Below are 23,105 nucleotides of genomic sequence, written 5' to 3'. Positions count from 1 at the left end.
AATTGGTCCGCCTAACTTTCATAGAAAAAAGTTCGTATTTCAATCGGAAATATCGACTTTTTCGCTTATTGTATTTTAAAAATTGGTTAAATTTTATCGGATCTTAGAGTTGTTTAAGGTGAACCAAATTGATATCCCAGACTACCAGTACTATTTAGGTTGTAATGCAAAAAGAAAGGTCCCCCTAACTTTCCTAGAAAAGAAGTTAGTCTTTCATACGGAAATTTGCTATTATTTCGTTTAAATTGCAATTATTGAATTTTAAAAATAGGTCTATTTCGTCGGGTCAAGGAGTTATCCAAATTGAACCAAACTTGGCATGTAGTATCTCTTGTGTACCTAGAGTGAACAACAAAAAAAAATTTTGGTATAGCTTGCCTAGGAAAAAAGTTCGTATTTCAATCGGAAATATCGACTTTTTCGCTTATTATATTTTAAAAAACAGTTAAATTTTTTCGGATCTTAGAGTTGTTAAAAGTGAACCAAATTGATATCCCAGACTACCAGTACTATTTAGGTCGTAATGCAAAAAAAATTGGTCCGCCTAACTTTCATAGAAAAAAGTTCGTATTTCAATCGGAAATATCGACTTTTTCGCTTATTGTATTTTAAAAATTGGTTAAATTTTATCGGATCTTAGAGTTGTTTAAGGTGAACCAAATTGATATCCCAGACTACCAGTACTATTTAGGTTGTAATGCAAAAAGATGGGTCCGCCTAACTTTCATAGAAAAAAAGTTCTTATTTCAATCGGAAAAATCGACTTTTTCGCTTATTATATTATATTATTATTATATTATTATTATATATTATATTATTTTATCCTTTCTTGCGACTCATTCAATCAAGGTGCTTTATTTTGTCATTGTTTTAGCTTCTTTATGATGTATGTTGATGTGTAGTTTTGTCTCAGGTTTTTGTTAGAAAAAAGAGCCAAAAAAAATTGGTACCTTTTTAGAAATCCTATAAAAAATCTCGAAATCGATTTATAGGTTTCTAATTGGTACACATAGTTACTGAGCTCACGAACCTTGCTTGCTGAGACAATGTTTTATGTGTTATATGTTGTTCAAGCCCCTTATGGGCGTTTTTAAGTTTGGGGGTCATTTTTTACGTTTTTGAAAGCTTTTTATAGCTATGTTGGTCTTGCAAGAGCATTGGTTTTCTGTCTGGAACCTTTCTGGAGCGACGGATGCCTGGCAAGAGTCTTACAAAGTCGACGGTTATCTGCTAAAAATCTTGCAAGAATAACGGTTATCTGGTAAGAGTCTTGTAAGAGCCCTTACAAGATGACGCATAATCATACAAGAGTCTTGCAAGAGTCTTGCAAGATCTTAGCAGATAACCGTCCCAATTTGACAAGGGTTTGGTTTGACCCAAGTTGACAAAATTTAATACCAGAAAAAGTCTTTCAGTTTGGCCTAAAAATTACTTTCACTCCTTTTGATCGTGCCTGTAAATAGTTTTTGATCTTTTCAAAACAAACTCCCTCATCCCATATTACGCCTAATACAAAGAAGTTTAGCGTCGATGAACTCATCGTGGGGTGGGGGCACTACAAACAATCTTGAGCAACAAAAAGTGAAGAGCTCGCTTTTCTGTCCGATATTCCAAGGCTTTTCTTCGCACATATCTCCTAGATTTCTAGTTCTACGACACCTATTTCCCGATTTGCTTTCTGTTGCAAATTTTGAGTTTGACTGGAGATTCTGTCTCCCGTGACCAGCAGATTCTCTTATTGCGCTTGCTTAATGTTCTTGTTCCGTCTCTTCGTCGAAATAGCTATATCACATGAATACCATTATCGTCTCTTTAGTTTAGGTATTCGCATCTGAAGGGTGCATCGGACGTTTGACCTTTTTGTTTTCTGTTTGTTTTCTGTTTTCTGTTTTCTGTTTTTGTTAGAAGTGTTTCCCCTTTAAATCGCTCTTTGAGTTTGGCTTCGTGGGAAACGAGTTTCTCCACTGTTGACTTTTTCGTCTGTTGCTGCGGTCTTCGGTCTGAGTATACAACCAGTAACGTACTGCGACTTAGCCAAGTTTGGCGCGAAGGGAGAAATGTCAACGTTGACATTTCTCCCTTCACGCCAAACTTGGCTAAGTCGCAGTAACGAAGGCTAACCGCGGGTATTCGACGTTCACATATCTTTGATGTGGTTGCTGTAGACTTTTTCATTGTACCCGGTGTAAAAACATCAATTGATTGTTTGACACGCTAAAATTTTCTCGTGTGAATTACACAAAAAATCTTGTATTTTTACGCGATTTCTCATGCGGAAACGGATACGCAATGTGCGAAGAAAACCCTTGTAATATCGCAGACAGAAAAGACAGATCTTCACTGTTGCTCAAGATTTTTTGTAGTGGCCCCACTCCCACGATGAGTTCATGGACGCTAATTTGTCATGTGAGGTGGAATGTGGGATAAGGGGTTTTGCTTTGAACAGATCAAAAACCATTTATAGGCACGATCAAGAAGAGTGAAAGTAATACTTAGGTCAATCTGAAAGACTTTCTCTGGTATTAAATTTTGTCAACTTGCGTCAAACCAAATGGCTACAACTCAGATGATGGACTAGACTGAACTGACCGAGTCCTTCAGCAAGACGTACAAGAATCTTGGAAAAACCGGTATGTTATGGGACAGTCTAAATTACTGGGGTGGGCCAGACTAACAGACTGAACAAAGTAAGTTATTGTTCTCAACCCGAAATATGCATCATGATCAGAAAAGACGCATGTGCCACACAGGACTGAACGAAACATGATGGTTCGCAGCTAGAACGGCTTTTTTGGGTGTTTATCAACCACGGCATAAATTTCCAATCCATACAACTAACGTATAGTTCTTTGAGCTCACCAGACTCTCTTTTTAAATGACAAAAACAAAGAAAAAATGTACCTCACCCCATTTTTTTAATTTAAAGTATTATTTTTTGGTTTTAATCACTAAAACGATCCCAATGTACCATGAAATTATCATTGATAGATAAGCTTTTTCTTCTAAGGAAACTGGGTCCGGGAAAAATTTGTTTTTTCTATAAAAATTGCTTCATTTCGTCATACATTCATTCAATTGAAAAATCAAGTAATATTTCATCACACGAAGAAAATTTTCTCGTGTGAAATCACACGAGACGCATTTTTCACACAAAAACTTGTGTGATTTTTCATCACACGAGAAAAAATTGTGTAACTTTACACAAGAGATTTTTAGTGTTTCTTAACGGACTTTTTGGGAGTTGACAGTAATTTGCTTTGAACTGAGATATATTAAATGTTTTTCTCTTCCAAATTCAAAGATGATAAACTGTATTTGTTAACGCTTTTGTGAAGTGAGTGGGGTTATTTTTCAAATTATTTTGACGTTTGATACCAGCGTATCTACGTTTGATAGTCTGGATCATTCTTTCGACAAACATTACAGCTTGATGGTTGTTTACCTGGGCTTCAATTAAGTTTATGTTGTTTTATTGCAGAATGTTCTAATATATGTTCCGTTTAAGCTTCTACCTTCATATTATATATGCACTCTTCGACGAAAAGTATTATTTAATCGCTTGACGTATCCGATTATACCTTTGCCGTTGCTAAATTACTGAATCTGTCAATTTCAACTAGTATATAGACTTCTTGGTTCTGATCATCGAGTATCGGTCTCGCGAAGTAAAGTTGTAATTCTTCATTCGGTACCTTATTTTTTACAAGAGGTTTCTATTTACATTTAGGACTTATTGTTTTTGGGTTCTTACCTTTTAGGGTACAATGCGTTAATTGGTGACAGCATTCAATAAAATCATTAATTTTGCCACTACGCAAACAATTAGGCATTACGCAAACAACGTTCAAGGATTTACCTATTTTCAAAATTGTTTCTCGAGTTTTATTTCTAGGATTTATTAAGTATTTGCTCGAGGCTCAATTTGCAGACTTTTTTGTTCTTGATAATCTTTAGTTGCAAAATATCTATCTCTCTACAAGAAATCAGTATCAGTATTGCGTGGACGTTTTCCTGAAACCAAAAGCCGGTTAGGTTTTTAGTTCATCTATAATAAGCGTACATATTGCCGATAGAGATAAATCAGATAAATCACCTCAGGAGAAAACAGACAATATCTGTAATTTCGCAAATAGTAGTTTTCATATATCTGCAACCTTGAACATAATATGTATCCCCACACGCCCCCCCCCCTCTCCCCAAAAACAACTAGAAAAGTTCAAAAACAAAAATTGCTGACCAGGAAATGCAACAAAACTTTACAACAAGAAAAGACAAGCAAACTCCCGAAGCCTAGGGTGTCAATATCATGGCTTAGCAGACGCTGTGTGTCCGATAATGATAACGTTCATCTAAAGGTTTAAGCCATATCTTATCCAAGGCCCATTAAGAAAAACTAAGTTGACAGACACAATTGCAAACGAACCGCATGTGAATGTGTACGAGTGCTCAACCCATGCTTGATGTCAGTTTGGATGGCCAAATACTGCATTGTTGACCAAATATTTGTAACGGTGAGCAAAATGAATACATCAATAGATTAAAAGTGGAAGTGAAAACATCGAGGCAGAAATTGAGGTCAACAACAATAGAAATAATATAAATTGTTGTTTCTGCGTAACCGCAGTGGAACAGCAGCAGGCAACAACCGATTCGAGGTGTTTGGGTGAATTGCGGTGAAAACGGTGAATGGGGTGAAAAAAAATAATTCACTGCATTTCTTACAAAAAACCACCGCAATATTCACCACATTTCTAATAAAAACTCACCGCATTTGCTTTCCAATGTTTACTCAATCTAGTTTAAATTCACAAGAAAAATCAAAGACGTCAGTGACAGTTGGTGCAGTGGAATAAGCAGTTGAAGGTATGCAGGAGGTCAGAGGATCAAAACCATGTAAGGAATACTCTTTTTTGTAAGAATGCTGATAACGCGGCTAAAAAACTAATTCACCGCAATTCGTCGCATTCATCGCAAAAAGATGCAAGAAATACGCGGTGAGAATTATTTTTTCCACCACATTTCACCGCATTTCTTACAAAAAATCACCGCCAAAACTAGACCCGGGCGGCAGCCTGTTCTCAGCTAGTCTTTTCCTAATTATTCTCTACTTTTCAGACTGCTCTTTTTTTTATCAGCATTGCTCTTTTTGGGTGATTATGGCCACTTTTTTTGCGTCTGAAACTTTCACTTGGTACCTTTCACTTCCGTCTAAAATCAAATAAATGAAATCAAAGCAACTCTAGAAAAGCCTAATTCCACGCCGTCACCATCAAACTCCATCAGAACACAAAAAAAAACATTGAATTCCAAATAATTTCAAAAACGTGAATATGATGATGGCATCAGGTTTAGACAATTATCTGATGTATAATCCAAAAAACACAGAGAAATATTTTAAACAGATCGAAATTAAGTAAAAAAGAAGTTAAGCATTTACTTGTGACGTGCACGGTCAACGACCTTAAGCGACTGCAAATATTTACCGAAAGCAATAAGCGTACGTTTATAGTAAAACTATACAACGACTAAGCCAAACGACTGATCAAATTATTGTTAAGAAATCGGAAATACTACTAAAAACCAGTCTTAACAAGTAAAAAATTCAAATCTGAAGAACGAAATAATGAAAATAAATTGCTTCAAAAATAAGAAAACAATGGAATGAAACAGATTTTAAGCCAGTGACAACTGACCAAACAACTTACACGAAGATACTAAAACCACAGAAAAGTGGTTGCTAAAAACAAATGAATCTGAACAAAAAATAAATTTTACATGCTGTCTAAATTCTTGTGTTTTCTTGACAATCACTATGTTACGGAAATAAAACGGTCTTGCGTTTCTGAATAGGTTCTATCAAAAGCCAATATCTTCCTGTTAGTGAATAAATGGGGATCTGTGAAAACTAGAATGCCAGAAAGAAATTAATTGAGTCAGAGAACAAAATGGGACGTAGAACTGACACAGAAGTACTCCTCAATCGAAGAAAACTGTATAAACCCTGTGTTTCTGTGCAAGCAACATAACCTGGTCCAGTAGACCGAGTGTTGTTGTGTTGGTCTTGCATTGCTGATTGGTGGAAACGACCTATCTGTACGACAAAGTAATGGTTAAGTGACTCTGCTTGAAGTCACTGAGAATTCTGGCATTTATCGAGAACCGCGGAGCGGTTCGAGATAATAAGTCAGAATTTCGAAGTGATTTCTGCAGAGTCATTTAACCATGTTTAAAACACAAAACGCGCACGTTTTAAAATGAGGAAAGTAAAGGGAAGTCAACTCGTGGCTAAGCAGCAACTTCTGGCATTTTGACTTCAGGCATTGCAGACTTTCGGCGTTTTGAAATGTGCACGACAGAGTTTTAAGACTACATCTCAGATAAGTCACCTCAATAGAAAACAGATGATGTCTGTAATTTAGCAAATAGTGGTTTTCTGCAACTGTGAACATATTAAGTATCTCCTGACGTCCCCCCTCTACCCGTAAACAACTAGAAAAGTTCAGAAACAAAAATTTGCGGATCATGAATAGCAACAAAATTTTACAACAATCAGGAAAAGACAAGAATACTCCCGAAGTGCAGGGCGGGAACATCATGGCTTAGCAGATGCTGTGTTTCCAATAATTATAACGTTCATCTAAAGGTTTAACTCGGGTCATATTCGAGACCCATTTAGAAACACAAAGTCCTGTATGTCAGTACAATTGCAAACGAACCGCATCTGTACGTGTAAGAGTGCTCAACCCATGCTTTTTGTAAGTTTTGATGACCAAATACTGCATTGTTGACCAATTATGTGTAACGGAGAGCAAAAAGAAAACATCAATAGATTAAAAAGTGGAATTGAAAACATCGAGGCACAAATTGAGGTCAACAACAACGGGAATTAAAATAGTTGTGGCTTCTGCGTAATCAGAGCGAAACAGCGTTAGGCCACAGTGGCCTGATATCAGCTGCCCTTTTTTATTATTCTCTATATTTGATACTGTTCATTTAATGAGCAGCATTGTTCTCTTTGGTGACTATGGCCACTTTTCACGTCTGAACTTTCACATGGTTCATTCCACTTCTGTCTAAAATCAAATAAATTATATCAAAGCAACTCTAGAAAAACCTAATTCCCCGCCATTACCATCAAAACCCGTCAGAACACAAGAAAAAACGTTGAATTCCAATTAATTTCAAAAACGTGAATATCATGATCGCATCAGAGGCGTTGTTATCTAGAGCGTTTCCTGTGGTTACAATCCCATTAGTTGTTGTAGTTTTGGACCTGGCCATGAGTATTTTGATGGAATATCAACACTGCACCGCCAAACAAGATGCCGCTAATTTATCAACTGTTCACCCTCATCCGCCGCTGACTGTGCAGGTCCTGACATCCTCTTAACTATACGACCCACTCCCTTCACTGTAGAATTTTCATGGCAAAGTCCCAACAACGTTTTCCAGGACAGTATCCAAAAGTACAACAACAACGCAGACCACTGGAGAACAAAAATTTATCTTTTGCACTGGAAAAAAAACAATTTATAAGATTGTTGATAACCTGAATTAGCTACTCTAACCAATAGCCAAAAAAGCAACACTCGGAGTTGGCTCGTTACGCGACCATGTTTTTTCAATTTGATATATTGCACCGCAACAAGCAGAGCAACGGCTGTATTGTCAGTTAAACCATTAGTAAACGAATCGAGATGTGGAATCAAAGACAATTAGATGAGCTTTTTTCTGAAAGTAAAACTCTTCAGCTCCGACTACCAAAAACTTAAAACAACAAGCATAATAAAATGCGCCACTTCAACCGCCCCCTGCATCAAGGTAAAATCTCAAGCACTATCCGTCAGCTAGACTCAGATGATGAAGGCGAAATTCTATCTCTCAGTCAGTCAATAGGGTAGTCCGCTGTTCTGGCTGTTCTCAAAGAAAAGAAAAAGCTGCAGGCGAGCCAGACCAAGCACTAAAACTCGATAACGAAAACCCCAATCTTACTGATTATCCATCAGTCTATGAAAACATAAGCGCAGAAAAGGTTAAAAAAACTGCTTTAAAAACCTATGGTAGCCTCTGACACTCATGCTTTAATGTTGACGAATGGTGTTGTCTACTTACTACACTTGTCACATCCTCAGCCAACCTATGCAAAACTACTAAAAAAAACTAGCGTACCGAAAAGCTACCAAAACTTAAAATCCGCATCAGTTAGCCGCTTACAATGCATGTCTTCTAATTACGCTCGACAAAAAAACTCTGGCGTCAGACCTATAGGAATAGGACAAGTTTTGCGGAAAATAATTAGGTGTTGTATTGCAGCGTGCGTCAAACAAGATCTGCAAATTTTAGGAGGCCATACCCGGCTGTGTCTTGGGTAAAATGCGACATAGATAACGCACTCACACACTGAGATCTTGTTTTAATGAAGGCAATGACGACGCACTAATACTAATTGATTCTAAACATGCTTTCAACCAATTCAATAGAAAGTTTGCAATTCTCAACATCTCCAAGCTGTATCCTTCACTTGCAAAGTTTGTGAATAAATCTAATCAAGCATCATCTAAGCTGTTTGTTCAGAAAAACGTAACTTTGTCTCAAGAAGGGAAAACTTAGGGCAATCCCCCTTGCTATGTCAATGTACAACATAGCCATGTTACCGTTAATTAGTTCTGTTGAAATAAAACAGACGTAGTGTTGAGAAGATGGCTCTGCTGCAGGCAAACTAACGAAATTGCACAATTTTTATTGCCTTTCTCTCAGTGGTAACCCTTACGGCTATCTGTTGAAGACCTAAATGTCAATTAGTCGAATAGAGTCGAATAAAGGTTAAAAAAACTGCTTTAAAAACCTATGGTAGCCTCTGACACTCATGCTTTAATGTTGACGAATGGTGTTGTCTACTTACTACACTTGTCACATCCTCAGCCAACCTATGCAAAACTACTAAAAAAAACTAGCGTACCGAAAAGCTACCAAAACTTAAAATCCGCATCAGTTAGCCGCTTACAATGCATGTCTTCTAATTACGCTCGACAAAAAAACTCTGGCGTCAGACCTATAGGAATAGGACAAGTTTTGCGGAAAATAATTAGGTGTTGTATTGCAGCGTGCGTCAAACAAGATCTGCAAATTTTAGGAGGCCATACCCGGCTGTGTCTTGGGTAAAATGCAACATAGATAAGGCACTCACACACTGAGATCTTGTTTTAATGAAGGCAATGACTACACACTAATACTAATTGATTCTAAACATGCTTTCAACCAATTCAATAGAAAGTTTGCAATTCTCAACATCTCCAAGCTGTATCCTTCACTTGCAAAGTTTGTGAATAAATCTAATCAAGCATCATCTAAGCTGTTTGTTCAGAAAAACGTAACTTTGTCTCAAGAAGGGAAAACTTAGGGCAATCCCCCTTGCTATGTCAATGTACAACATAGCCATGTTACCGTTAATTAGTTCTGTTGAAATAAAACAGACGTAGTGTTGAGAAGATGGCTCTGCTGCAGGCAAACTAACGAAATTGCACAATTTTTATTGCCTTTCTCTCAGTGGTAACCCTTACGGCTATCTGTTGAAGACCTAAATGTCAATTAGTCGAATAGACGAGATTAATCTTTCCCATACTGATTTCGAAATTACCAGAAGTACACATTTTAGGCTCCGTGACTGGTGATAGCCCATCGCGTGCTAATTTTGCCCTTGCTTCATTGCTTAAAAGTTTTTAGTAGAAACTCTCATCAATAGCGCAAACATCGCAACAGAAAAACAACACCTTAACCAAAGGCGTTGATCAGAAATTTGCCTACCTCGACAAAACAACGACGCCATAACCAACGCCCTGAAATCCATGGAAACAACTCTGAATGAGAAACTTGTACCAGCCATAACCGGTCTTGAATCCTGAATGGAAGAGGCCGACGTATTTACTACGTATATTTTAATTGAATATTGCTATCCCTACTGCAAGTACACGTTAATACTTCGACTCGATTGATCTACTAGCACCCCAAACAACCATAACCCTATCCGTACTGAGCTCAAACAAAATTGCAGGGAACAGGACATAAAAATGGCCTGAATTAAGGAAGAGAAAACCAAGCAAGATATTCTGAAAGAAGCAATGAATAAACAGACAAAGTACTTTCTGGAACTCACTTCACGAAAGGGCGCCGCTAGCTGGCTGAACAATCTGCCACTCAAAAAGTACAATTTCTGCCGAACAAAGTTAAATTTCCGAGATAGAAAGCCGTACCATGTGGCCGCGAGTTAACAAAAACGCCAAGTACAGGTCCATGTGATGAAAATTGCAGAAGAACGCCTGCCCTCCTTTAAACAAAAGGCGGGTGTACTCACAGTCGCCATAACGAAACCAGGGACACGTTCGCAAGTTTGATGAACGGGGTTTTTTATAATGTTGAAATAGAGCCAAATCTTCAGTCGCCTCGAGAAGAAGCCACACAAAAGCAGAAGTACTGATGACGACACCTGACTGGACATCAAAGCGAATTGACTCTGGGAAACTTGACTCTCTAGGACTTTTTTCGATTCTCTAGGAAGTTTTCAACCCCCTCGCATCTTCATGTCCAAAACCATCAATGATACCTAATCATATTGCAATCAGCCTAAAAACTAAAATACGAGACCCGCAATATCGAGGTTGAAAACAGTTCCCTCAATCCTCTAGTTTCTGCCTGCACTGGTGGTGCTGGCCCCTCTGCCACCAAAGTGGCCGGAAAGAAAAACGAACGATACTTAGATACCATCAACTTAATCCGATCCAAGTTAAGTTTCGCACTCATGCGAAGCTGTCTCTTATGTTTCAGGGGATGTAGAGCCCTCAAGAAGTCTTACACGCTCGCCGATTATTCTATGTCTGCAATTGTTGAAGAGGAAAGGCTGCACGGTTCATAATTCACTCGCCTCTAATTCTTGGTTTTCTTAATATACTTGACTACCTCCGAACTAATTTTACCAGACAATGCTAAAAGGAGCTATTTGATTCAGCTTAGGTTAATGACTTTTGCTATAAATCCATTGTGTTTACCATCTGTTTGACTTTGCTATGATCAAACACTTGATTTCTGTTAAGTTCTGATGCTTCTTTTTTTCTTAATTTACTTTACCTGCATATACATATACCTAGGTCATATACAACATTGGATAAGATTGGCTCTAGTAATGAGAGTCTTTATTTTCATTGGGTACTACAAATGCAAAGACCCCAAGTCGCTCGACAAAAAAACTCTGGCGTCAGACCTATAGGAATAGGACAAGTTTTGCGGAAAATAATTAGGTGTTGTATTGCAGCGTGCGTCAAACAAGATCTGCAAATTTTAGGAGGCCATACCCGGCTGTGTCTTGGGTAAAATGCGACATAGATAACGCACTCACACACTGAGATCTTGTTTTAATGAAGGCAATGACGACGCACTAATACTAATTGATTCTAAACATGCTTTCAACCAATTCAATAGAAAGTTTGCAATTCTCAACATCTCCAAGCTGTATCCTTCACTTGCAAAGTTTTGTGAATAAATCTAATCAAGCATCATCTAAGCTGTTTGTTCAGAAAAACGTAATTTTGTCTCAAGAAGGGAAAACTTAGGGCAATCCCCTTGCTATGTCAATGTACAACATAGCCATGTTACCGTTAATTAGTTCTGTTGAAATAAAACAGACGTAGTGTTGAGAAGAAGGCTCTGCTGCAGGCAAACTAACGAAATTGCACAATTTTTATTGCCTTTCTCTCAGTGGTAACCCTTACGGCTATCTGTTGAAGACCTAAATGTCAATTAGTCGAATAGACGAGATTAATCTTTCCCATACTGATTTCGAAATTACCAGAAGTACACATTTTAGGCTCCGTGACTGGTGATAGCCCATCGCGTGCTAATTTTGCCCTTGCTTCATTGCTTAAAAGTTTTTAGTAGAAACTCTCATTAATAGCGCAAACATCGCAGCAGAAAAACAACACCTTAACCAAAGGCGTTGATCAGAAATTTGCCTACCTCGACAAAACAACGACGCCATAACCAACGCCCTGAAATCCATGGAAACAACTCTGAATGAGAAACTTGTACCAGCCATAACCGGTCTTGAATCCTGAATGGAAGAGGCCGACGTATTTACGCCTTACCGATGAGCTTGGGTGGGTTGAATATTGCTATCCCTACTGCAAGTACACGTTAATACTTCGACTCGATTGATCTACTAGCACCCCAAACAACCATAACCCTATCCGTACTGAGCTCAAACAAAATTGCAGGGAACAGGACATAAAAATGGCCTGAATTAAGGAAGAGAAAACCAAGCAAGATATTCTGAAAGAAGCAATGAATAAACAGACAAAGTACTTTCTGGAACTCACTTCACGAAAGGGCGCCGCTAGCTGGCTGAACAATCTGCCACTCAAAAAGTACAATTTCTGCCGAACAAAGTTAAATTTCCGAGATAGAAAGCCGTACCATGTGGCCGCGAGTTAACAAAAACGCCAAGTACAGGTCCATGTGATGAAAATTGCAGAAGAACGCCTGCCCTCCTTTAAACAAAAGGCGGGTGTACTCACAGTCGCCATAACGAAACCAGGGACACGTTCGCAAGTTTGATGAACGGGGTTTTTTATAATGTTGAAATAGAGCCAAATCTTCAGTCGCCTCGAGAAGAAGCCACACAAAAGCAGAAGCACTGATGACGACACCTGACTGGACATCAAAGCGAATTGACTCTGGGAAACTTGACTCTCTAGGACTTTTTTCGATTCTCTAGGAAGTTTTCAACCCCCTCGCATCTTCATGTCCAAAACCATCAATGATACCTAATCATATTGCAATCAGCCTAAAAACTAAAATACGAGACCCGCAATATCGAGGTTGAAAACAGTTCCCTCAATCCTCTAGTTTCTGCCTGCACTGGTGGTGCTGGCCCCTCTGCCACCAAAGTGGCCGGAAAGAAAAACGAACGATACTTAGATACCATCAACTTAATCCGATCCAAGTTAAGTTTCGCACTCATGCGAAGCTGTCTCTTATGTCTCAGGGGATGTAGAGCCCTCAAGAAGTCTTACACGCTCGCCGATTATTCTATGTCTGCAATTGTTGAAGAGGAAAAGCTGCACGGTTCATAATTCACTCGCCTCTAATTCTTGGTTTTCTTAATATACTTGACTACCTCCGAACTAATTTTACCAGACAATGCTAAAAGGAGCTATTTGATTCAGCTTAGGTTAATGACTTTTGCTATAAATCCATTGTGTTTACCATCTGTTTGACTTTGCTATGATCAAACACTTGATTTCTGTTAAGTTCTGATGCTTCTTTTTTTCTTAATTTACTTTACCTGCATATACATATACCTAGGTCATATACAACATTGGATAAGATTGGCTCTAGTATTGAGAGTCTTTATTTTCATTGGGTACTACAAATGCAAAGACCCCAAGTCGCTCGACAAAAAAACTCTGGCGTCAGACCTATAGGAATAGGACAAGTTTTGCGGAAAATAATTAGGTGTTGTATTGCAGCGTGCGTCAAACAAGATCTGCAAATTTTAGGAGGCCATACCCGGCTGTGTCTTGGGTAAAATGCGACATAGATAACGCACTCACACACTGAGATCTTGTTTTAATGAAGGCAATGACGACGCACTAATACTAATTGATTCTAAACATGCTTTCAACCAATTCAATAGAAAGTTTGCAATTCTCAACATCTCCAAGCTGTATCCTTCACTTGCAAAGTTTGTGAATAAATCTAATCAAGCATCATCTAAGCTGTTTGTTCAGAAAAACGTAATTTTGTCTCAAGAAGGGAAAACTTAGGGCAATCCCCTTGCTATGTCAATGTACAACATAGCCATGTTACCGTTAATTAGTTCTGTTGAAATAAAACAGACGTAGTGTTGAGAAGAAGGCTCTGCTGCAGGCAAACTAACGAAATTGCACAATTTTTATTGCCTTTCTCTCAGTGGTAACCCTTACGGCTATCTGTTGAAGACCTAAATGTCAATTAGTCGAATAGACGAGATTAATCTTTCCCATACTGATTTCGAAATTACCAGAAGTACACATTTTAGGCTCCGTGACTGGTGATAGCCCATCGCGTGCTAATTTTGCCCTTGCTTCATTGCTTAAAAGTTTTTAGTAGAAACTCTCATTAATAGCGCAAACATCGCAGCAGAAAAACAACACCTTAACCAAAGGCGTTGATCAGAAATTTGCCTACCTCGACAAAACAACGACGCCATAACCAACGCCCTGAAATCCATGGAAACAACTCTGAATGAGAAACTTGTACCAGCCATAACCGGTCTTGAATCCTGAATGGAAGAGGCCGACGTATTTACGCCTTACCGATGAGCTTGGGTGGGTTGAATATTGCTATCCCTACTGCAAGTACACGTTAATACTTCGACTCGATTGATCTACTAGCACCCCAAACAACCATAACCCTATCCGTACTGAGCTCAAACAAAATTGCAGGGAACAGGACATAAAAATGGCCTGAATTAAGGAAGAGAAAACCAAGCAAGATATTCTGAAAGAAGCAATGAATAAACAGACAAAGTACTTTCTGGAACTCACTTCACGAAAGGGCGCCGCTAGCTGGCTGAACAATCTGCCACTCAAAAAGTACAATTTCTGCCGAACAAAGTTAAATTTCCGAGATAGAAAGCCGTACCATGTGGCCGCGAGTTAACAAAAACGCCAAGTACAGGTCCATGTGATGAAAATTGCAGAAGAACGCCTGCCCTCCTTTAAACAAAAGGCGGGTGTACTCACAGTCGCCATAACGAAACCAGGGACACGTTCGCAAGTTTGATGAACGGGGTTTTTTATAATGTTGAAATAGAGCCAAATCTTCAGTCGCCTCGAGAAGAAGCCACACAAAAGCAGAAGCACTGATGACGACACCTGACTGGACATCAAAGCGAATTGACTCTGGGAAACTTGACTCTCTAGGACTTTTTTCGATTCTCTAGGAAGTTTTCAACCCCCTCGCATCTTCATGTCCAAAACCATCAATGATACCTAATCATATTGCAATCAGCCTAAAAACTAAAATACGAGACCCGCAATATCGAGGTTGAAAACAGTTCCCTCAATCCTCTAGTTTCTGCCTGCACTGGTGGTGCTGGCCCCTCTGCCACCAAAGTGGCCGGAAAGAAAAACGAACGATACTTAGATACCATCAACTTAATCCGATCCAAGTTAAGTTTCGCACTCATGCGAAGCTGTCTCTTATGTCTCAGGGGATGTAGAGCCCTCAAGAAGTCTTACACGCTCGCCGATTATTCTATGTCTGCAATTGTTGAAGAGGAAAGGCTGCACGGTTCATAATTCACTCGCCTCTAATTCTTGGTTTTCTTAATATACTTGACTACCTCCGAACTAATTTTACCAGACAATGCTAAAAGGAGCTATTTGATTCAGCTTAGGTTAATGACTTTTGCTATAAATCCATTGTGTTTACCATCTGTTTGACTTTGCTATGATCAAACACTTGATTTCTGTTAAGTTCTGATGCTTCTTTTTTTCTTAATTTACTTTACCTGCATATACATATACCTAGGTCATATACAACATTGGATAAGATTGGCTCTAGTAATGAGAGTCTTTATTTTCATTGGGTACTACAAATGCGAAGACCCCAAGTCTTTTCCGTTTGCAATCTTGCTTTCACCTTGGATACACTTTAGCTGACTTTGAACATGTACTCAGAGTTATTGAAGGTTTCAAGCAATACGCATGTTTGATTTGCGGAGACTTCAAAGGTCAACTGGAGCCTAAATCACAGTGCAGATGAGTACGAGCAATCGGTGATTGAAATGTTTGAAAGATATAACTTTCACCAAATAGTGGATTTTAGTACTTGTGGAATGAACACACCAGATCTTGTGTTTGAACGTAAAGTGGAAAATACGACTGCCAAGATTGTTCTTGTCTTCAGACAACTGTTTGACGTTTCAGATGACGAACCGATGTTAATATCAATTAAAGAACACATAGAAGAACGCAAAACCTCTTTCTCCAATTGTTTCAGCTTTTGCGACGCCAATTACGATCCGAGAAATGACTTTGTTCTCTTTCGAGGCTACATGCTTCACTAACATCGATCGCATGATTGAAGAGTTTTATCATTACATTAAATCCTTAATAGAGAAACATTGTCCCAAACGTACTCAACATAGACAGCTTGTGCCTCCCTGGTTTTCTAGGGAGACCTCTCATACTATGAAGATGCTGAGCACTACTTGGCGAGCCCCACGCAAGAAACCAAACAGCTTAGTGCTATCGGAAAAAATTTTGAAACTAGAAAATATGTTACTGGAGCTTGAAGAAGAAGATAGGTGTCAGTATCAACAGAAGCTTGTGACTACTCGTGATACGACAGTGATCTTCAAGCACTTAAAGAGCCTTAGAAAAACAGTAACTCTACCCAAAATAATTTTTCTAGAGGAAGAGACTGCCGATTCCACTCAACAGAAAGTAGACCTGCTAAATAGGTATTTTCAGTCTGTACTTTCTGAGAAAACCAAAAACACAGTAGCCGATGACCTTCTGGACCCAACCCTAATGAGTTTTAATATCAGCTTAAAAAGAATAAGAGCAATCTTAACAAACATTGATGTCTCAAAAACTCGAGTTCCATATAAAATTCCCGCCTTTTTATTGAAGCAACAGGCTGAACCACTCAGTCTATTCTTGAGCGCAGCCTTTAGGAACATCAAAAGATTGGGAAAAATCCGGAACTGTTGGAAAATTGGTGCTCTGTCGCCCTTCCATTGAAGGGCTGCAGAGCAAGTGTCAAAAATTACAGACCTGTGGCATTGCTGTCTATAGTTTCGAAAGTACTCGAACGATGTATGTGTGATCCGGTCGAAAAGCATTTCTCGGATCATTTGTCAACATGGATTTGTGAAAAAACGATCCGTTGTGTCGAACATGCTCTGTTTTTTCAACGACGTTCAAGTTGCTTTGGAATGAAACCCAAATTCGGTGTATTCCTTATACACCGACTTCTCAAAAGCATTCGATAAGGTCCCACATGCCGAATTTTTGATCAAAGTAGGGAGAACTGGACTGGGCGGGTGTGCACTTAGTCTTCTCAAGGACTATTTATGTAACCGTAAACAAGTCATGATGTGATGGTGTCAGGTCGGACCTTCTACAAGTATCAAGTGGTGTTTCGCAGGGGTCCATTTTGGGCCCCTTACTCTTCTGCCTCTTCTTAAATGATTTGCTAACTTCCTCGACATCCAGCACCCCATATCTGTATGCGGATGACGCAAAGTTCTTATTTATTGACAAAAGTAACCAAGAAATTCAAAAAGAAGTTGACAGAATCTCACTTTGGGTATCCAGGAACAGAATATCACTTGCTGCTGAAAAATGTTGTTAAATAGCATTTAAGGGACAGTCCCTCAGCCTTACGATGAATAACACTACATTAGAGCAATCCACGAAGGTGACTGACTTTGGAGTGCAGCTTACAGGTACCCCGAAAGCGGCAAAGCACCTCGAGTCTTGGCTTGCGAAAGCTAATCGAACTTTTTGTTTTCTGAAGAGAAATTTATCGAAGAATATGGAAACGTGAGTGAAAATTTGTTCTTACAAATCTCTAATTCCACCCTTGATTACTTTTGCTTCAAGCACTTGGCACCCATCGCGTGGAAGTATGAGACTAATGGAATGCTTTCAAAAACGTGCGTTGAAGTGGATAACGGGCTATAGGAATGCGTAGTACTTTGAAAACATGGTATCCCTAAGATTACTTCCGCTTCCTATGTTTTTGCAACTCAATGATTTACTTCTATTGTCTAAACTGTATCATGATAAAGAAAACGCACTTCCATTGTTAGAAACCTATGAACACCAATATGGTAGAGTTAGCAGATTATTCAAAATTCCAAAACTGAGAACCGAGAAATTCAGAGAGAACTTTTTACTTTCGAACTGCCAAAGTTGCCAACAATATGCCTGAAGAGATAGACTTTTCCCAGCCTTTGGGACTCAAGAGACGTATTCTGTCATTCATGTAGGACCGTCTGATGTTGAACTTCAACGAAAGAGTAGTGTGTACATGGACCGTTTTCTGTGATTGCTCCAATTGCAGAAAGTAGTGGAATCAAGACCAAAACTTCTATGGGAGCAATCCCCTCGGCTTGATGCCGAAAAGTCACAACAACATATTTGAACCCGCAACAGCACGTGATATACTTTAACAAAGTTATTTACTATCTAATGGCACGTACCCTGTGACGTAGTGGATAACGTACTGGGGGCACAAACGGAGAAGGTCCAAATGAACACGTAATGTAAACCGAAGGCCAAATTAGCCAGTTCACATATTCGTATATCGGGGTTATTGCTGAACTGTTTTTGAGATAAATGGGTGGTGAGCAGAGCACAACTGGAGGTCGCGTTGTTGGATATCACATATTACGTGTACGTATTTTATAGCTATGTTTTAATTTCATACCTGGAGAATTATCTGTGGATGTTCCAGCTGCATTAATACTAAAAGACTCGATTTTTGACTGAAACTGCTTAGCGACTTAAAACTCCCCTGGACTTGACCCTAAATACTGATTTATTATTATTATTATTATACCTATATCTGTTGGAACCTGTTTAGGTGCAACCGAACTCTCCTGCTTCAAAAGCGGGCTTGGAAGCCTTCTTTGACTTCATTGTTACTATCGGTAATAATAGATTGGTAAGTAGAAATTAGGTTTGAAAATGGATTTCACTGGGCTAACTTTCCTGGTTTTAAGAATCGAGATAATGAGAATTTGAAAGAAATTCTCCGTAATCATGCCGAACATCCTGTGTCCATGGGTGTATATAGCAGCAAAACACAAGATATGCGAGAGATAACAATCACTCCAAGTGCTCTTTGGGGCGGCCAAGGACTGCTAGGAGTTAGCATCAGATTTTGCTCCTTTGAAAATGCCAATGAAAACGTTTGGCATGTTGTGGTAAGTTCAATGACAGATATAAACAATGATGTTACAATTGCATCATCTACTATTATATATGCAACATAGAATTATGCTTTTTGTTTTTTTTAGGATGTGAAACCTAGTTCACCTGCACAATTAGCTGGACTGCAATCAGATACGGATTTCATTATTGGATCAGACACTCTACTACATGAAGTAAATGATATCGCTTTTTGTTCGACTAAAAGATTCAATGCTGAGCAAATTATGTTGTTGCAGGTATTTGGAGGAGTAAAGCATTTCTAATATTTTCCACTTTTCACAAGATAGACGGCTGTAAAGGCCTCGGATATGCAAAAAAGTCAAGATTCCTTATGCATAAGGAATCTTGACTTTTTTGCATATCCGAGGCCTTTACAGCCGTCTATCTTGTGAAAAGTGGAAAATATTAGAAATGCTTTACTCCTGATGGTTTTTTCCTGATGCATTTTTCTAAACGATAGTTTATGTAACAAATTGTTTTGTTATATAAACTTGTTAATAAGCAACAAATTATTTTGTGAAATATATCTACGAGCTTTATTTAGCTCAGACGCCAGTTTATATAAACTATTGTTTAAACAAAAAACTTAAGGAATCTGTCACAATATACGAGGCCTTCACAGCCGTACATCTTGTGAAATGTTGAAAATAATAGAAATGCTCTACTCCTGATCGTTTCAAATAGCTGTAATCGATAACAGCGAGCTGTAACTTGACTGCTCTCGGTTTTACGACTCGAAGGAAGATGGGTCATGGTAACTAATTGCTCCCAAACGAAGTTTGTAGCAATTATAATAGTCCTGTGGTCTTTTTTATGCGATTTTTTGCTTGACCGATTTTTCGTCTGACCCATTTGACTTTTCGACCTCAAAAATGGGATAAACAGGTAGCGCTCGGAGGGCATTAAGTTCTCTTAGAGCGCTAAGCCCTGCTATACTCTATGAATGCGATTCACCAAAACTCTTAATCTAATTAGTTTGACCCCCCTCAGTCAACACCCCCTCCCCCCCCCCCCCCCCGTCAGCCCACTCCATTACCCCCACCAACATCCCTAATACTAGCATTCCTAAGCCCCGGCTGGCTACTACCGATGCCAACCGCGCACCGGTCGTTTGAGAGCAATTCGCCCGACGTTAGTCGGTTATGTTCTATGTTTTTAATCGGTGGAGATGTAGAACATGATGTAAATGTTAAAACCGCACGTAAAAAATTACTGCTATTCTTCTGCTGTTGAACAAAATTGAAGAGAAGAGATAGTAGTGTTTCTGTTCATGCCAGTTTTTGAAAGATGCCAGATGTGAAAAATTGTTCCCAAGGGATCAACAATTTTGTCCTGTTCGTTTTTTTCACACCATTTTTGTTTCGTAATTCCCTCAGCTAAAATGGCATTTCTCGCGATAACAATAAGTAAATGTACTTTTGGCAGCAGTTTTGACCATTTGAAGCTAATATTAGACTCAAAATGAAAGTAAGAGCTATTTTTTCATGTTTTCAGGTTTTTTCATTTGCTTAAAGGAAAATTAGTCGGTTGAAATTACAGTTTGTTGTGGTTTCATTTTTTTTATAATTTTCAGTTGTTTCTAATCAGAAAATGCATTAATTTCAGTCAGTTTTTGACCTTATTTTCAACGATTTTTGAAGTTTTTCTCATTTTTCTCTGCTTTTCTGTGTCATTCTGTTCTCTGATACTGTTTTTCTTTTGCATTTGTTTATTGAGAGCTATTCTAGTGGTGCTGTTATTAAGAGGAATGAAGGCTTGATTGGTTCATTGGACAATTTTTGATGATACAAATGAAATATTTTTTGATAGCGCCACTTGCTTCCGCAGACCCCACTATTTGTCAATAAGACATGTATTTAACCAAAAAGGAAATTAAGTCGATGATTCTAAGTTGTTATTCGGGTTCTGCGTCATACGATAATTTGCAGCCAATTTTATTGAAAACTTTTTCAGCTGCCATTGTCCCAGTTGTTTCTGAGATATTTAACAAAACTATAGATGAGCAAGAGTTTCCAAAGAGCTGGAAGAAAGCAATAATTAAACCTCTGCATAAAAAAGAGTCGAGAATCGACATAAAGAATTACAGAACAGTGTCAATGTTTTGCGTACTCCTAATTTTTTAGAAGTAATTGTATAGAAAATTTGGGGATCGTTTATTGAAGAATTTAGACAAACGCCAGCATGGTTTTAGGCCCAAGCATTCTACAATCACTCAAAAGTTCACAAATACACAATCACACAAATACTGTGGAAAAGTTCATCTTTATTTAAATGCTAAGCATTAAGCATTTATCTCGATATTGTAAAGGCGTTCGATAGAATAAATCACAATGCAATTTTGCTGAAGCTTATGCGTTTTGGATTTGATAACTTGTTTCTCAAGTTTTTTGCAGATTATTCATCAAATAGAACGCAGTGCGTATATATTAAAGATGAGTATTCATCACAGTTAACTGTTACGAGTGGTTTTCCACGGGGTTCAGTGTTCGCGGTTTTTATGTTCGCTGTGTACATTAACGACCTTCCATCTCTAATGGAGAGCAGCAATATCTGTTTGCTGATGACACAAAAATTATTGGAATTCAAATGAATTAATTTTCGCTACAAAATGATGTAAACAAAGCTAGAAAATGGTCGAAATAAAACAGATTTGAATTCAACATGGCAAAGTTTGAAGCTATATGTTTTGATGTGAAAAAATTAGATCAGTGTAGTGTCCATTTGTATGTATACGATACAGAAATAACATGCAAATATTCGGTGAATGATCTTGGTATATTTTTTTTACTAATAAGTTGAATTGGGATAGTCATATCAGTCAGCGGCTGATGAAGGCACAACAAAAGCTTTTCTTGAAGAGAAACGTTCCCTTTTCTATAAATACGAGAGTAAAATTAAGTTCATACAAAAGTTACCTTTTATCAGGTTCTCCTTTACGCGTCAAATGTTGTTCTCGAATTGGCCAAATTGCAGAAAACTAGAAAAGATGCAAAGACGAGCGATCAAGTGGGCTTTGTATAAAAAGTTTTTTACCGATAGTGACTACAATCAGAGCCTGATTTACCGCTGTTGCCAATCAGTTTTCTTTTGGTTCAAAATGATCTCCTTTTGCTGAACAAAATTTACAACTGTGATACTGCCCTCAAGTTTGATGATTATTGGAAAGTTTTCAAGGGACCGCGTGGTAACCGTTCTGCAGCAAAACAATTTTTGAGGACAATTTTTAATTGGGCGAAATCGGTCAAATTGGAAGAGTATTTTGTTTTGAGATTTGTAAAATATGCAAATGTTCTCACCCAACGAAATGACATCTCAACTTTTGACTGGACATGTCCAACAGCATTTTTTTGGGAAACAGCTGAACTCTTTTGAAATTAAAGGCTGTTAACTTAAAGTACTGTCAGTATCCTGTAAATTGGTCCTGTTTGTGTAACTAATTAACAAAGTGATTCCCGTATCGCGGGTACCAAGTCAATTTAATATATTTGTGCTGGAGTCACAATTTTTGAGCACTGAAAAGTGATAGCAGATTTTTTGCTCTTCTCATTTTTTTCGCCAGTTTTTGTTGAATATTAAAATTAACAATTTTTTGTTGGGTGCCTAGGTTAAATCAAGTTTAATTTCGATGCGGTTCGAGATTCTTCAGCTATGTTTGTTACGTTGTCAAGGTGTTTGTCAGCGCTATATGACGTCACGCCCTTCTAATTGTCTTTTGTTTATTCCTTCATGCGATCTCTCGGTACAAGAACAAATGATCTTCAGTGATTTCTATAAAGTAGCGACTCAATACTTTAATTATAATCAACACGGCTTTCATAAAACGAAATTAGTTGTAGCTAAAATTTTCTCGATAGCTAATTATTTGCGTGGGCTCTCCGGTGACAACAGTGAAGCATCGTCTTGAGTTTTTGAAGCTATAATCTGAGCGTTGACATATTGGCGTATTTTAGGTTTTTTACAATTCAAAGAATTTGAATTGTATTGGGGCGCTGTGTGATGTGTTCACACATTTTATTGTATTGGGGCGCTGTGTTTTTTAAGATGTGTTCACACATTTTTCAATGACTTTGATCTATCAAAACGGGATAAACAGGTAAAGCCCAGCGGGCATTAAGTTTCATTAGA

The 23,105-nt window shown here is 38.3% G+C and overlaps 1 protein-coding gene across 1 annotated transcript in view; it reads left to right on the top strand.

The window, feature by feature from the left end:
* Positions 1-23,105, top strand: part of LOC142352828 (Golgi reassembly-stacking protein 2-like) — a 152,563-nt gene that overhangs the window by 102,370 nt on the left and 27,088 nt on the right. Inside the window, exons 2-5 of the mRNA XM_075404973.1 lie at positions 18,379-18,440; positions 18,631-18,711; positions 18,770-18,973; positions 19,067-19,153. Of these exons, the coding sequence (XP_075261088.1) occupies positions 18,384-18,440; positions 18,631-18,711; positions 18,770-18,973; positions 19,067-19,153 (429 nt within the window). The 5' untranslated portion in view covers positions 18,379-18,383. The remainder of the gene's footprint in view (positions 1-18,378; positions 18,441-18,630; positions 18,712-18,769; positions 18,974-19,066; positions 19,154-23,105) is intronic.

The sequence above is a fragment of the Convolutriloba macropyga genome, chromosome 14 (genome assembly GCF_964194025.1).
Source record: "Convolutriloba macropyga chromosome 14, txConMacr16.3, whole genome shotgun sequence".
Lineage (NCBI taxonomy): Eukaryota > Metazoa > Xenacoelomorpha > Acoela > Convolutidae > Convolutriloba > Convolutriloba macropyga.
This window is presented reverse-complemented; position numbering and strand designations above follow the sequence as displayed.